The following is a 17328-nucleotide window of genomic DNA, read 5'->3' as shown; positions in this document are numbered from 1 at the left end:
AAGGAGTCGAATGTCTTGTTCCAGGTGAAATCTCCAGATAGCCTAGGAGAAAAAAAAAAGAGAGAGAAGAGAAAGATTTAACCATTTACTCAGATTCATGTGCATATATACTCTTTGCAATATAGACTTAATTCATATTAGTTTATCACACTGACCAAAACTATCCCCAGCAAAGATCTGTAAGGGTGATTCACTAGACAGAGCTTCGATAAAAGAAGTTTAAAGTTTGTCCTTTCCAAAAATATATATTTGAATTTTGACAAGTTTCTCTGGTGTTGGTTTGGTTTTTTTGTTTGTTTTTTACTAAAAAGTATGGGTGTTAAGATATTTTTTTGTCTTCTTTTAAGATACTTTTTAAATGTCTAGATCAAAAAGCTTTTGATGCTTTCCTAAATCATGTTCAAAAATTCATTTGCCAAACATAAAGTTGGTTTTGACTAATACACCTGAACTCTTCTACGCAGGGTTTCACAGTGCCTCATCACAGGAACACAAACAGTCAAGATTAGAGGTCAAGAGAAAATGCAAACACAGGACCCAAAGCTGTTAAAGAATTATACAAGAGCCCTGGGACCTGTCTGTGCTTTGCTTGGGTGTGATATAAAAGATCTGTTCTCAACGACTTACTGATGAGGTGGAAAGCCTTAATTATATGCTCGACAGGCTGGCTATAAGGGGAAAAGTCTTTGTTTACCTTACCATTTCCAAACTTCAAATCAGCCTGTCCAACCATTGTATCTCATTTCAATAACTCATGAGATATGATAATGGTATCTAATATCAGGCCAGTTATTATGTTAACAAAATTCTCTGAAAATAGCAACACATACATGTAGACACACACACACACACACACATACACACACACACCATCCACATGGGCAAGAAAAAATTGAGGACCCTTTCTTTTCAGAAATATTCAGAATTCAAGTCTCATATTTATTATCACTTGCTTCGGTAAGCCAAGTTCAGTATGACTAGAAGCTTGGCGTGATGTCTGCTGTGCCCAGCAGAAGCAGAGAAAAAGATCCTCCACTATCACCTGAAAGGAGAGCCTCTGCTTGGCATGGAAAGTAATGCCAATGGTAGAAGGTCCTAGCCCCCTCGACCCACAGCCCGTTTTGCCATTTGGCAATGACTAAGAAGTTGCAATGGTCACTTGCTGACAACCAAGCAAGTGCCCTAGGTTTTCAGCAGGAAGATCCCACACTTCAGTAAAAATTGTAAACCTTCTTGAGCCTTTCAGATGGTATACAATCATTTTCATTAATTATAATTTCCATAATCACATTAATCCATGCAGTCATGTCCCTTGATTAGAGGAATTGAGAGTACAGGAATGTGAGATGAATTGGCCTTCACCTCTCTCTCCTAGCAGGATCAGGGTTTTTGGGTGGGGAGAGTCCATGTGTCGTAGTGGAACTGAGGAGCCTGGGATAAACAGGCCGCCCAAGCTTCCAGCTCCCACTCAGTTACCAACCACCAATCTATCATTCTTAGCCCCTTCAAAAGTAAAAGGAGGGGTTGGGCCAGACAGCTGCAAAAACCCCTTCCAGATCTGTTTTGTTTCTATAGTTCTAAATGGGCACACATTAGCTGTAGTCCTAAGAATCTGAACCAAACCTGGGTCTTTCCAATCCATCATACTCCAGAGGAATTTAGTCAGTTCTAGAAGCCTGCAGCTTCCAGACTCCAAGGATTGGTATAGGGTCTCCTGAAGGACTCCTCGAACCCTGGAAACCAGCCTGTTCTTCCACAGACCCTCCTGGCACCACATTCTGCCCTCCCTGCCTTGAAAGCCCAGCTCCACCATCTGCCTTTGGAACTGCATTGTCTCTGCTCCTACCTTCCTACCCTTACCTCCCCCTCCACCATTCCTCACTCCCAGAACACCTACTCCAGGCCTACACAATACAGTGTGTCTATTTATCCATCTTCTACCATCTGCCGTGTGTCGTACCTTGTGAGGGTGGGAACTTGGTATTCTCAACACCAGCGCAGAGCCTGGCAGATAGGCAGTCAATGAATCTCCACTAGAAAGGGGGTGGAGATAGAGGGAGAAAAGTGGGGTTGGCCCGAATGTCTGGAACTCTGCCATTAGGAGCAGATGACTGGGGCCTGCCTTGTCACTGTGTCAGAACTAAAACCAGGAAGGGCCAGATCTGATCCAGCAGAGGATATATAATGAATCAAACATACAAATTGAATGCTTCATCTTCCATTTCTTATCTGCCAACATTTCTTTCTAACTTCTGGAAGAGGACAGGATCATTCCATGGTGTTTTTCTTCAGGTCCTCGCCTCTTCTCCCCTTTATTCTTCTAATGCACCCAGAGAAGTGTCAGAAATACCATTATTTTGTTTCTCTCTCCATGAGGCCAGCTAGCTGGCTAGTAGTGGCAGTCAGGAAATGGTTAAGAGAGTACCAAGGATAAATGCTTAGCTGCTTCTTTAGGATGGGAAAGCTGAATACTTTAAGGCTTGAAAAGGTCAACTCTCTTCCAAGGGGGCAGAGGTTTGATTTCATCCATTATGTGGTCTTTGGCATAATGCTCGTTTCATTCACTGGATGCAATGGAGATTTATGGAGTAAATGTTATCACAAGCTGAGACTTAATGAGATCTCAACTGTATCTCCTGGATGTAGTGGAAAGCAACCATTCTGGTAATAAATAGAGAACAGCGTCTAATTTGTAAATTCCCCTTTCCGTTTCTAAGTTTAATCAGATCAGTGAAACTGAAGGGAATTGTTGATGACCCAAAATTATTTTCCATGCCTCAGTCTGGCTAGGAAGGATGGCTCCTAACGGAAATGGCATGTTGCTCTGGAAATGGTAGGGGATGACATTTGTCATTAGGCTAATCCAGTTGTTGCATACTAAAATAAATAAATATGTTTAGACCAAAATCTATTTAAAACCAAACTGGAACTGAGTCTCCATTTTGCTGTTACTAGTGTCACTGGTTCATAGAAGTAAAGATTCTTTCCAAATAAGCTATAGAAATCTGTGGCAGGATCCCTCTAAAAGGGCCCAGGACCCATGTGCTTTCATATTGACCCAAAGAGGCATCCAGAGTAAGGCTAGAAGGGCCACCATGGTGCCCAGGTTGTGGTCACAAATAGCCTTTTATGGCATGGCAGATGGCAGGTTAGGAGAGCAGAACACAATCTCTGGCAGGTTGTTGGTTTCATTTAGGGTTTTAAAAAAAGAATTAAAGGAGCTCAAAAGGGAGGTAAATGCAGCTACCTTCTTTCCAGTTGCACTTACGGTTTCTCACGGTTAATGGTAGTTAAAGATTTTTACAGATTGTCTTCTCATGAGCTGTTAAGCATTTCCAGGGCAGGGACCATGGCCCGGGTAAGTCACTGCTAGCACACAGTAGGAACTTCATGAATATTTCATGAAAGGACTGACAACAATGATGAAGACATGGAGGAGGTTGATGGCCCCAAAGGGAACATGGTTAACTACAGCTGATCTTAGGAATTGGCCCTGGGAGCACATACATCATCACTAATAAGTGTTCAGACTCCAGATGACCTTTTAGCTGCAAAGCAAGTGATCTTGAGATTCCTCTGTTTAGCCTGCATTTTGCTTTTCCTTTCCCCAATAAATACATACAGTGTTCAGGCATTCAACACATGGAATATTATCATTGAAAATTATGAACAACAGCTACCACTTATTAAGTACCTCCTCTAACTCATAGTATATTTAATCCTCACCTAAGCCTCCAGGATCTGTAATATTATCTCCATTTTTTTCAGATGAGAAAGATGAGGTTCAGATAATTTGCCCAAGACCAAGCAGCTAACAGGAGACTTAGCCAGGATTCATGCCCAAGGCTGCCTGACTCTAATGGCCAGCCTTTCTCTTTTGTCAGGCAGGAGAGAGTCAAGCACGAAGAACAAGGTAGACCTCAAAATACCTGGTGATAGGTAGGAGAAGTAGAGGGGAAGGAAGACCCCAGAAAGCAGTCAGGAGACCTGGTTCCTAGTCTCAGCTCCACTACAAAGTGTTCTGTGATCTCACAAACCCTTCCCCTCCTAGGCCTCAGTTTCCTAGGATGTAAAAGTAATAACCAGTCTCTGGTTTTCCATAAATACTTGAGCATTCTGATCCCTTAGAGCCCCCTCTGGCACTTTTTCTTTGAGTCCTATATTCCAGAAGAGATGAGTGGCTGGGCCAGGGAGACAATGTCCTCATTTTGCAGACCCTGGTTCTCCTCCTCTTGGCTGAGCAGCAGGTGGCTACAAGATAGAAGCCTCTCTCCAGCATCCAGCAGCTACTTCATGGCCCACATTCTTCTGCTCTGTTCCCAGAGCCAGTATCCTGATAACTTTCATTTGCCTTGAAAGCATCGAATGGTAGAATTTCAGCACCAGCAAGTGTCACAGAGGTTCATTCCTGCTCCCCTGGTGTCTCCATCTACACATGAAACTCCTCTATAGCATCCATACAATAGTCTTTTCCCCTTTCTTGAACATTTTGTGGGAGGAACTCACTCAGTCACAAGAAACCCCTTCTATTTTTGTGCACCTCCAGTTTTTATAAAATTTTTCTCCTGAGCTGACACCTGCAGCTGTTTCACTTCCACACACTGGTCTGAGGTGTCAGGGGTGCAACAGTGCTCTCCCAAAGGCAGTGCTAATTATCCTGACTCAGCTAATTATTCACACTAATTGCTTCTCTATCTCCGCTCTCCCTCCTGCCTTATGGCTCCATTAGGGGTGTGCTTCTGACATCATTGCCCACCTCTTCTCATTGGTCTTCCCAGTAACCAATGAGGGAAGCACTGAGCTGTTAAGACTATGTGTCTTTCCTAGACACTGAGTTAGTACTGAGGAGAACCCTGGAACTCAGGGCTCCTGATTCTGACATAGACAGGTTCCACAACACCTCTCAGCCTGTGTCTCTTTCCCCAACCCCCATCCAGCCCATCTTTCCTCACCAGTGCCGACCTCTGTGCCTGGTCCCTCCTGTCTGTTGCAAGAAGGCTCACTATCCTACAGTTTTATTGTATAAAAAATGGGCTTCTGTCTCCTTTCTTCTTTCCCTAAATCAGGCAAATGCCCTAGCTTCACTCCTTTTCAGCTAGCCATCAGATAAGGATTACTCCCACAGTGCAAGTAACAAAAGAAGTAGAGTTGCGTGAATCTGCCTGAGGTCCCCATGTCCCCATGATACAGACCCACCAGCACCTGTTCATCATGTTATCTACGCAACTGGCACTTCTTTTCCATATTTGAAAAGTCTGTTCCTTGTCCTATCTGCCATGACAGAGACTCCATCTGAAAACCAGAACTTCTGTGTCCTTCCTTCTAGGTTTCCTGAGCCACTGAGCACACAGCACGAATCCTCATAGAATCTAGGATCCAGAAGGGAAGCAATGACCAAGAGGTAGCACTGCACCCCAGGCAGTGAGGCTCAGGTGAACCCAAGGTCTTGCCTCCCATTTAAAGTGGATTTGGGGAGCATTAGCATTCCAGCTTCCTGCCAGTGCCTCCAGGCCTTGTGCTTGTTGAAACAGTGGTCCCTGTTCTCTAGATTTCAAAAACCCTTTCTCTCTTCTGAAAGAAGAACTGTCAGCCTCTCCAGCAAGCCCAACTCTCCTGAGAAATGACAGAAGAGTTCTAAGATTAGGGAAAAGAGGGAGGAAGGATGAAGGGTGAAATAATACCTTTGAGTCAGATTAAATCTTGGGAGGAAGAATCTAGAAGGAGAGGCTATTGAATAGAATAATAGAATGACATTGTCTGGTATTAAAACCTACCAGTTCTTCTTGTACATTAGGTTTGGGGTTGGTTTCTGCTTTTCTGCCTGGTTCAGAGTCACCCCTGCTGCTGTGGGCATGACCAACCCTACCCAGCAGTGGCTAAGTCTTGGCCCTTCCCAGTATAGCCCAAGAGGGAGGAAGGAGCCTTCAGTGGGTGGCTGACTGTGCATGTTCCAGTCCCCACCCTGATGAAACAGAATGAATGAAACCATGCTGACCCTGGCCCATCCCAGACATGCTCATTTGTACCCTTCTCTGAGGGTGAAGAAGAGCCATGGCAGAGAACTAAATGGGGCATATTTGTTCTGGTGCTGACCAGTGCTTGTGGATGGCCTCCCTGGCCTCCAGCAGAAGTTATGAGTCCTGCTCCCGGCCCCACAGCACTTCCAATCTGGTTTCCCAGAGAAATCAGCATCGTGCCATAGAAGGTGCCCTGCTTGCTCAAAGCTGTGGTGGGAAGAAAAGGACAGGCGAGTAAAGCAGAAAAAAGCGGGTGAGTCAGTGAGGTACAGTTCTTCCTTCCATTCATGAGCCAGAGTCAAAGGCACTGTTGGCTGGGGAACAACAGCAAGCAGAAGACAGACAAAATCTGCATCCTCACCCTGGCTCTGCTCCTGCAAAGCCTCAGTCTCCTCATCTAGAGACTGTGAATGAAGACACCTTCCCTGGCTGTCTCCCAGGGTGGTTGTGAGAATTAAAATGGCATCATTTCCTGAGCATAATGAGAAACAGAGCTGTACTCTTTCTAGCGAGCAGAGAAAGGACTGTATATATACCAGAACATTGAAATACTTGGTACAAATAGTACATGTTTCGGGAGAAAGAATGCTGATTCTGTGGAATTCAAGGAGGCTTCAGGAAGGCAGTAGGACTTGGAGGGAAAGAGGCTCTTGTGCTGGTGGAGGAGCCCAGGGAACATTCCAGCAGGGCAAAGACCAGATGAAGATGGGTGCAAGCACCTTGCATACAATGGCACCAAACCAAGCTGGCCCCATGTGGCATATACCAGAGATGAAGAGGAGAGCTGAATGCCTGGCCCCAAGTATTCACTGAGTGGAGATGGAATGGGAGTTTGGATGAGTAGAGTGAAAGCAAATCACAGGGGCCTCGGGAGGTGGGCCTCGGGTTTTGTGTGGAGCAGGACAGTGATGTGACTTGATAAAATGGTACTGAGGGAAGGTTCCCCTAGTAGACGAGAGAATCAGGTAAGGACTTCAAGAACTCCTCCTGTGTGGGCCCCCCACTCCACTCCCCACAGTCCACAACATGATGATGCATCCTTGTTGTAAAGCTCAGTTTATTTTTTCTAAGCAAAAGAAACCTTAGGAAACTCCACTTAAACCCCCAGCAAAGGCTTGAAAACTGCCAATAATGAGCAACTCTTAGTGTCTCAAAGCAGCCAGGCCACTTTAGAATTGTTTCTTATGTTAGGGCAAAAATCTTCACCCCCCAGTTATTCTTTGATGCCTTATCCTTGTAGAACTACTCTAACCAGGCAATATCTTCCCCTGAAGTGAAAAGACTCCAAATATTTGAGGAGGCCAATGAGGCCTCCTAACCTACCTTATCTAGATTAAACCTTTCTAATTTTTCCCAGAACATGACATACCACCCTTCACCATCCCAGAAGTTCTCTACCTGAGAACTTCACCTCTCTGGCTGCTGCCCCTCAGGAACATGATCCTGAGCTCTGAACCCCATCCTAACAGGATCTAACTGATGCAGAGGAAGGGATCGCCCCTTTCCTGGGTCTTTGCCCAAACGGAGCAGAAAGGAGGAACATAACAACTGCAGACCTCCAGCAGGCAGAGCTGGGAGATTAATCCAAGTAAAGGACTTGCCACAGAGGAGGGCGAGTTGATTGATACTCTGACAGCAGCCCATAAACTCATTGATGAAATGGCGGGGCTGAAGAGGCACCATGGGGTTGGGAGCTAAAGTGACTCACTTCACATAAATGCCACTAATGGAGGCAGCCTAGAAATTTAAGGCAGTAACTTCCTTGCATGCAGGAGGAGAAAGCAAGGTTAAGACCCTTCCATAGAGGCAATGCTCCTTACCCAAGGCGGCTACCGCTCTGTGGGTAACCACATCTTTCGAGATTGTGCTGGGCCCCTGGAGGTTCTCCTGGCAGGATCTGACCTGGGTCAAAATTATCTCCAGCAGCAGAAAACAATGAAGGGGAAGCAGAGCCCAAGAGAAAAGAGAACATGAGAGTGAATTGTGAGCTCTCTATAGCCTTTGTAAACAGCAGTGAGCAAGGTGCAAAGTGTAAAACTCACCCACAGTGGAACTTTTAAATTCCGGGGTGAGCTCAACTATGATATTCCAGGGTGGACTTTCATTCTCTCTGTGATGTAAGTGGGTGGCAAGTGAGGAAGGTGGCAGCACTGGATGGTGGAAAGAGGACTGTTCCTTTATCACCAACTAGCCTTGTGAGCCTGGGCACACCACTGACCTTCTCTGGACCTTAATATTCTCACCTGTAAAATGAAGGCTACCCCTTCTAGCCCTGCAATGCCGGTAGAATTCAGATCTCACTCTGCAGTGAAGAAACTGAGCCACCAGAGAGTGAAGTACCTTGTCCAAGGTCACAGAGCTCCAAAGTGGCAAAGACAGGTTGCAGACTCAAGCCACCTGGCACCAGAACCCATGCTCCTAACCATGCTGCTCTACTTACTGCCTCCCCCTCTTTGTCCAGAAGAGCTGACAGGGAGGCCCTGGGCAGGATTATGAAATAAGTGGCTTCTCCCAAGAACCTCCACCTGTACTTTCTGCTCCTCTTCTCCTCTCAGTGATCCAGACACATCTGCACGGCTCTCTAGTCCTCTCTTATGATTAGGGAAGGAGTTCATAAATTCATGCAATATACATAACAGCCAAGAGGGGAGACTTAGCATAGCATCTACCACAGTTCAAATGCTGGATCTTATTAGCTGCTTTCTTTGAATAAATGACTTAATTCCCTAAGCCTCAATTTCCTGTTCTATAAAATGGGAGCATATAATGGGAACATATAATCCCTCATAGGGTTATTTGAGGCTTGAATCATTTAGATATGTAAAGTCCATGAAAGAGTAGCCATTATGTAATGACTGATCAAAAAACTGTTACTTAATACTACTAGTATTAAGATAGAAATGACTGATACTACTATTACACATCCAAAAGTATTTGCACTCTGAGGGTACAAGACACTAAAATGAAGAATGACCAGTAGACATCAATGGCCTGGGTTGAAGAGGGATTGGAGACACAAGTCTTCTCTGTCCCTTTTATATCAAAGCACATGGGGGACCAGCTACTGCTAAATCAGGCGTTTGAGACTAGAATAATGTCCTTCTTCCAGCCTAAAATTACTTTGTGACTAAAAGAATTGAGCTTCCAAAGAGAACTTACACAGAAAGGCCACCTTCATCTATGTCCAGAAGATCCCATCTCAACTCCGGTGGCTTTGGTGAGCTCTGTTTTCCATGGGGATGTCCATGCTTTCCTGTGTGATCAGATGTCCTCTTTCCCCCAACATGCCTAGGGCCTGAACATGTTCCACACTGTCCTGCCTCCCCTAATGAAAGTGGGGAAGGGTGGGGGAGGAAGGAGGGCCATGAGCCAAAGTTCAGACATCTGTTTGATGTACCTGAACTTCCTTCCCCTGCCTTCTCCTGCCACTGCCCACCTCCCCTTACCTGAGTCGATACCTGACTCAGTGGCGCCACAATTGTGGAGAGAAACTTTCTGCTTGGGAACACTGTTTAGAGCCTGCTGAGAGCACAACGACCCTGGTTTTCTTCTTTGGATTATGGCTGCAGATCAAGGGCAGGCATTTATGCCTCCTCCCAGTTTATAGCAGTAATAATAATTATGAAGATGGCGCATCATGCTTATATTGTGCCTTTTTAATAAGGCCACTTTGTTTGGCTTCTTAATATTTAATCCTGCTTTATATTTACTTTCTGATGCCTTAACATCAACTGGGTTTTAATTGCTTATGTGGAAGAAGCCTTGCTGGGCCTTGGCTGGCATGAAGCTTCTGAGAAGGCTCTGGAGGCTGTGGCACCTTTCTCTGTGATCTTTTAACACAGACCGTCTGCCATGGCTGGGCTCCATTTTGCTTTCTCTCTCATCATCTCTTCATTCTTTTCTATAATCTACGTTTCTCCTCTCCTCCCTTTTTTTCCCTTAGAAGAGACCTACAATCCGTCATCTAATTTAATTTATTAATGTAAAAGATGAAGACAATTAGACCCCAAATCATCATGTGATTTGTACAAGGTTTGGAGCTATTTTGTGGCAAGGCCAAGGCAAGGATCATCTTTGGCATTTCCTAGACTCATGGTACTAGGGAGATTCATAAATCTCTGAGCTGGATAAAGGCTGAGACTATACTTGGCCATTTTTGATCTATCAAACTGTATAGAAACCTAGTAAAGGGCAGCCCAGGTGGCTCAGCGGTTTAGTGCCGCCTTCAGCCCAGGGCCTGATCCTGGAGACCTGGGATTGTGTCCCACGTCGGGCTCCCTGCATGGAGCCTGCTTCTCCCTCTGCCTGTGTCTCTGCCCCTCTCTCTCTCCTCTCTGTGTTTCTCATGAATACATCTCACTTGGCAGTGGGATGCTACTATCTACCTTGCTGTGGACCAGAGGGCTACATCAGTCTTTCTCCTGATAGAAAACAGATAGACTTGTAAAGTAGGTGATTTAAGAAGAGGTTAATAAAAAGATGCAGGAAGTTTTAAGGAAGTCAACAAGGAATGATGGAGTACCCTAGGGATAGTACCAGTGGGCCTGCTGGAAGGACTTGAAGGGACAAAGTGAAGGAGCAGTTTCCAGAAATTAGAAAAAGTAGCTATGAGGAGAGGGTCACATAATCAGACCCGTGGTCTTTAGCAACAAGAGGCATCCATACCAGCCCTGCATGCAGTATGAGGGAAATAAATACCTCAGCTTCACTTTCCTCAGGCCTCATATACATCCTACTGGCACTTCCCATTAGTCAACGCAGCACAAAGCCCTAGCCTAAGAGAAGTTGTTGATGTAGTTTACAAAGGTCAGCCTATTAGAGTACAAGTCATAGCAGAGAGGGATGAAGGATGATCTGAAGGACAAACCCTCAAGATGTCCAGCTTATAGGAGAGCCCCTAAAACTCCATTAAAGATAAAAAGTGTTATTATTATTATAGTTCCAAATCTAATACTACTAGGATCTGAAAGGGAGTCCAAAGAATTCTGATATAAAGATTCTGGCCTTGAGAAAATTATAACTTAGGGAGATAAATCTAATACTCATAAACTATAAGAAAAACAGATTAAAATTAGTTGGTAATATTAGCAAATACTTATAGCACTCACCATTTTACAAAGCTTTTGTAAGTATTATTTCACTTAATCCTTACTAGAACTTCATGAGCTAAATAGTATCATTAATCTCTTTTTACATATAGAGAAACCTCAGAAAGGTTAAATAACTTACCTGTTTCAGGGCTAGGAGAAGATGGAACTAAAACTTGAATTCACATTTTATTTTTAAATTCTCGTGGATCCCAATGTTCCCGGAGCTCAGAAGAGGGGACTCTGTGGCAGTGGGTGGTCACAAAAGGCTCCGCAAATGAGAACCGGGCCTCCAGGAATGGATGAAATTTGACTAGTTGAGGAGTCAGCCCGCCTTTTTTCTGAAGGGTCAGTTAATAGTTGTTTTAGGCTTTGCCAGCTGCATGGAGCCTCTATTGCAACCACTCAGCTCTTCTGCTGTAGTGTGAAAGCAGCTGCAGACAATACATAAGCAAAAGGGCATGGCTATGTTCCAGTAAAACTTTATTTACAAAACAAGTAGCAGTCCGGATTTGGTCCAAGGGCTGTTTTTTCTTGACCCCTTGACTATTGTCCCATAGTTCCGTAAGCCAGAAGTCCGATATCAAGGCATCAGCAGGCTTGGTTCCTTCTGAGAGGCATGACGGAGGGACGGGCTCCAGGTCTCTCTCTATGGCTTGTAGATGGCCATCTTCTCCCTGTATCTTCACGTTGTCTTCTCTGTGTGTGTCTGTGCCCAGATTTCTTCTTCTGATCAGCATACCAGTCACATTGGTTTAGAACCTGCCCTTGTTATCTCATTTTTATTTTAATTACCTTTTTAAAGACCCTTTCTCTAAACAGAGCTGCACTCTAAAATACAGGGGCTAGGACTTCATATGAATTTCTGAGGGGCACACTCGGCCATCACACATACATGGAGCCAGACTATAGGAGCTTTAGATTCCAGATTGGAGTCAGTGGGGTAGGAAATTAGGAATACTTTTGCATGTTAGTCATAACTCTGATTAGTACTTATTAGTATTAGTATTATTAGTATAATACCACTCATATACAGAAAAGATAATAAAGTGGGCATCTGCCAATTAAATGACAAATTGTTTCATTCATCCCAAGAGAGCGTGGAAGCCTGAGCAACTGGATCCCAGTAGTCTGGCAGACCCAGGAATCAGCCCATTGGCTCCATACAGCATTCCACAGCACTGGAGAAGGTCAGGTTGGGTGAGAAATGCCCTCCGCATCTTGGGCTTCTGACACCCCTACCGCTGCCGGGGATGTCTGGCCCTGATGCACCAACCCTCTCTCAACAAAAGGAGATAAAAGATTGATAGCAGTTGATGAGTAACGAGGCTGCCAGCTAAATTCCAGAATGAAGACTGGGCATTTTTCTTAGCAGATCTTGAGAGAGGACAGCTATTCCTGCTGAAAGTCACAACAGAACATTGCAAAGCCCCGTTCCTGGGATAGTATCAAAGCCCTTTGGGTGACCAAAGATTTCAGAACGAAGCAGATTTCTCCATTTCTCCCAGGTCCATTCCTCATTCCCTTACGTGGAGCTTTGTTCTATTGTCACCCAGTCAATTGTGATGCATAAAAATATCTAAGGCAGACAGCCTCAAGAAGCAAGACCAGATATTTTATGTGTGGATTGTTCTTCACGTATCTCCCCTAATCCTTGTGGTAGGAAAAAAAAAGAAGCAGGAGGAAAAAGAGAGTAAAGGAAAGGATACCAAAGAGATTTTGCTTACTGTTTACTTTGTGAATTGATTGCTAAGTAATCTTAGTGACTTTCATTTTCTTTATCAAAACTAACATTGGTCTTACTCTCAAACCTTGATAAGAGCACCTTTTGGAGTCATTTTTTATGCATGTGGATGAGTATGGCCATCTTTGGGGATACATATTACATCATGGTAGCTAACTGAAGTTCTAATTTCTTTTTATGGAAAGCATGAGTGATAACACACTGGGACAACCTGGAGCAGATTCACCACTTGGAGGTTTGTTTTAAGTGGTTTGAGGAACTGACTAGAGACATTCATTTTACAGAGAACTCTGTTGACCACAGCTTTGGAAAAGCGGGCCAACTAATCTGTGCAACCATGCTTTCAAAGCACTATCTGGTGTTTAATGAAGGATTCTTAAATTTTAGTAAATAAACCATCAGAGGGTTTGCAAACCCAAATGTACTCGGAACTGCCAATCTTCACCATGGCTTAGATCTAGTGCTCCTCCAGCATAATTCATATGATTTCCAGACTTAGGAGATTATCCCATATAGGAAATGGCTTTTTATAATCCCCCCAGAATCCACACGACTATTCTCCAAGCAGTCAGAGGAGACATTGGTTGCTGTGAGACAAGAACTAGCTCCCTTGAGATGCAGAAATCATCTACTAAGCACTATTCAAACAAGAGTTGCCACCAAGAGAAAATATTTTGGAGAGAGAAGTCTTAATTCAAGATATAATCAGTTGTTGGTGAGATGGAGTCAACACAACTCATTGTAGCAGTTGTGATATTACTAAAAATGTAATTATGTCATACACCACCTGCAATGGCAGCTGTTAATTTCTCTTTCAGGAAAATCTCATTTTCTTTGGAAATCTCAGCAGAAGTCAAGGAACAGGACAGCGAGATTTGATGTATATTACCTGCTAACAATGAAGTTAGAAAGTTAGAAAACTAGCTTCTTCTCTAGCATTCTTTCTCAGTAAAATCCTTCCTAAATCATTCAAGAGGCACATGTCATTCTGTAGAGGGCATGTTATTATGACACAGTCAGCAGAGAAGCAGACATCAAGCTTCAGTTTACAAGCACCAAGAGAGTTGCCTTTAGGGGAGAGGTTCTTTGCCATCTTTCTGCTTTAATTTCCAGCCAGTTCATCATCTGAGTGGCCAAAGAAAGAGGCAGGGTCTCCAGCTTATCCACCAAAAAAGAGTCTAGCATTTATAATTCTCATCTTTCAACAGTTTGGGCACTAGATTCCAAGAAGGAATCCAAGTTCGTGTCTCTAGGGCAACAAATCCCTTAAAGAATCAACTATGATCCTGCTGCCTAACCTCTTAATAATAGGAACACAAACTGCATTTTCACCCATCTTATTCTCTTAGGTATTTTCAGGATAAACTATCACAAATTGACACTAATATGTTAATGTACTGCTCCTTCCTTGTGAGATATTTTTCATTTCAGCAAGGAACCTTCAGATATACGGCTTGACCCCAAAAAAGCGAATCTGGCAACACTATTGCACACTCTTAAGAGAGATGATTTATGTGCTCTTCAAATCACTTGCCAAGTCGGTGGCTGCCAACTTTGCCCACATTAAAGACCTGGTCAAATTCAGTTATATACCAAACAGCCATGTTTTTATCAAGCTCTTTCTATTGTTTTTAAAGTCATCATGCAGTTATTTCTGAAATCAAACAGTATGGGGCAATATTGATACCAAAGCCAGAAGCTGAATAATGCTTCTGTTGTTTAGCAGGTCACAATGTTCTGAGCTTTCCATCACTGGCCAGGGCTCCTATTCTCCCAGACAACCATGTGAGCAGCCAAAAACTTGGTAACTGACAGCCTCATGTTGACCTTTACACCTCCAAACAAAAGGTCGCTTATGAGATGCTCATATAAGTGACTTATATTAAATTGAGATCTATCTTTTGCTAGAAAGCAAATTGGAACCAAGCCATTCATTTCAGCTCCTGACCCTCAGTGCTTTCTTCATATAGGATTTTTGAGAAGTGTCTTATTCCTCTGTATTAAGCTTTGTATTTTAAAGATATGTGTTTGGGACATGGCCCTTTACCTAGGTTAAAAATAAGACTGATCCTTTTCTATCAGGAACCAGTCTTCAGAATCCTCACTAACAAGCAGTGTTCAAGGATGCTCACTAAACATGATCCAAGTTTCAGGGGAATAGAGAAGCACCTAAACACTTGGATTGGCCTTCCCTTCATGCCCTTTCCTGGAACTGATGGGGCAACTTACCCATTCCTCATCACATTACATGCTTCATTCCTAAGTGGTAGCAGATTTCCCACCTCATTAATAAGTCGTGACTAAACTGCACTCACCGCTTATCCCCAGCACCCCTGTAGAGGTCTGGCAGAGGTGCATTTCATGCTAGTTTTGCCAAGCAGAGTGGGAAAATTCTTTCTCTGGAATTAGATAAAGCATTTAATATCCAGAACTCAAAGTCTACTGCAGAATACAGAGCTCCTCCTCTTCCATTTGTGGTAATCAGCATCTATACAATCTCCCTAGCACCCTATTCTTCAACTATAGCCCAGAGCCAAAAGAAGCTTACAGAATTCTTCTCCCTTATACATCAAGCTCCTCAAAAGACTAATTGTAGATAAGCAATTGAGCAATTGCTTTGCCTGTTTAAACTGATTAATACATATATGTTTTGGATATGACCAGGTCTGAAACACTTAGTGGGTCTTTATTGAATGGGACTGGATAGTTGAACTGGACAAAGGGGCAAGTAGATCTGTGGACTTTCCATCTGCAAGTGGTATGATCTGAGTGTAAGTGGTAAGAGAGGGTGGATTCACTACAGGTGAGGAAGAGGTCAAGTCATCGGGCCATTTGGTCAGTGTGAAGGGAAGCACCAATGCTATAGTTTGATTGTAGCAGTTTACCCGACTGGAGCCTGTAAAAGGTGCACCTCCCCAGGGAGGCAACAGGGATGAATGATGGCCTCTCCCAAGAAGCTCTTCCCTCAAAGCCACTAACTAGATAGACCAGTGTAGACTAAAGCTTCTGCTGGAGTAATTCCTTTTTCTTAGGGTCTATCATTTGTTTTTTGTCATTAATTCATGTGATTTGGGGTTTTGGTTCTACTTTGTTATGTTTTCTTATGTGTTTTGGTTTATTGCTTTTTATAATTTTCTTAGTTTATGTTCAGAGATGAAAATGGATGTTCTATGTGAAAGCTGAGTTCCTTGTTTCTTTCTTTTGCCCTTGGCTGACTGCATGCTCTCTATTGATGTCTTGTTCCTGGTTCTTGACACTGACCATCTTGTCTGTGAAAGGAGGCACTCCAGCGGGCTTGCTTGATCAGAAGAAAGGGAAGTTTGCTTGGTTTAGTCACTCCACAGAAACCCATGGTAATGTTCCCCTGTGCTTTATGTGTGTAAATGTGCATTGGTACATACCAGACTGGATGGGAGGGCATTTTTCTCAATGGCTTGTGATGCGGTGGTCATCAATGTGTGTGTGTGTGTGTGTGTGTGTGTGTGTGTGTCTATAAGGGATGGTAATTTGTCTGCCTCAAAGCCACTATCTTATCATCTCTTCATATGTATGAAGTCAGCAGACATGACAATCAGCAGCAGCTATTCCTTGATGGAACCCTTCTTTTGGATAGTGCCAACCAAGATTAAGGTCACTGTAGATGCCACCTTGGTACTGATACAGGCAGTTCCTTTATTTAGGAGATGATATAGTTCTTCTAAAGCCTAGGCCCACCCATTCTTAATTTGGTTGTCTTTCTAAGCTTAGTACCACCACCATCATACCACTCCACTAACACATAAGGGGCTTTCTGGGAGCAAAGTGTCACAAAGTCAGAGCTCTTTAATTTTGTTTTTTAAAGATTTATTTGTGTGTTTATTTGTGGTGTAGGGGAGAGCAGAGAGAAGGGGGAGAATTCCAGGCAGACTCTGCACTGAGCACAGAGCCCAATGCTGGGCTCAATCTCACAACCCTGAGATCATGATCTGAGCCAAAACCAAGAGTTGGATGCTTAACTGACTGAGTCATCCAGATGCCCCAGAGCTCTTTAACTTTAAACAATGTTGCCTGAAGAGTTAAAGTAACCTTAGGTCAGAGATGGCCAGAGACAGATGGATTGAAAGACTGAAGACTCTTCAACTGTATGACTTCCTCCTTAGTGTGGGTGGAGCAAGGAATCTGGCAAGCTCTGAAGGTGCTGTCTTCCCAACTCCTAGTGCTAAAAGCATCCCTAGGGTCTAGGCTCACACACCAACTCCCTCAGACCTCGGGCTATAAATGGAGTGTAAATGCTATGAAACTCAACACCACCATTTGGCTATTCACCATGCTCCTATGATTATTCCAGAGCCTCATCTCTGGATTTGGCTATAGGAACCTCATCTTATCTTAAGGTAGAGTAGGGAACTAGTCAACAGAGGGCCAATCAAGATGACCATGGTGCAGGGGGTCATGACATTTGTGCTCCCAACCAAGTCCTACCCCAAATACGCTGTGTGAA

At 43.8% G+C, this 17328-nt stretch overlaps 1 protein-coding gene across 39 annotated transcripts in view; it reads left to right on the top strand.

Moving 5' to 3' along the window:
* CACNA1C (calcium voltage-gated channel subunit alpha1 C) overlaps window positions 1–17328 on the top strand; it is a 747770-nt gene that overhangs the window by 570826 nt on the left and 159616 nt on the right. For 14 of the 39 annotated variants that reach the window (XM_038576272.1, XM_038576273.1, XM_038576274.1 and 11 more), the window contains exon 10: window positions 16127–16201. The exons of the other annotated variants lie outside the window; for them this stretch is intronic. In XM_038576272.1, coding sequence (XP_038432200.1) covers window positions 16127–16201 — 75 coding nt within the window. The remainder of the gene's footprint in view (window positions 1–16126; window positions 16202–17328) is intronic. 39 annotated transcript variants of the gene reach the window in all.

Source organism: Canis lupus, chromosome 27 (assembly GCF_011100685.1).
Source record: "Canis lupus familiaris isolate Mischka breed German Shepherd chromosome 27, alternate assembly UU_Cfam_GSD_1.0, whole genome shotgun sequence".
NCBI classification, from domain to species: Eukaryota; Metazoa; Chordata; class Mammalia; order Carnivora; family Canidae; genus Canis; species Canis lupus.
Note: the sequence above shows the minus strand (reverse complement) of the source record. Positions and strands in the feature narration are given on the sequence as shown.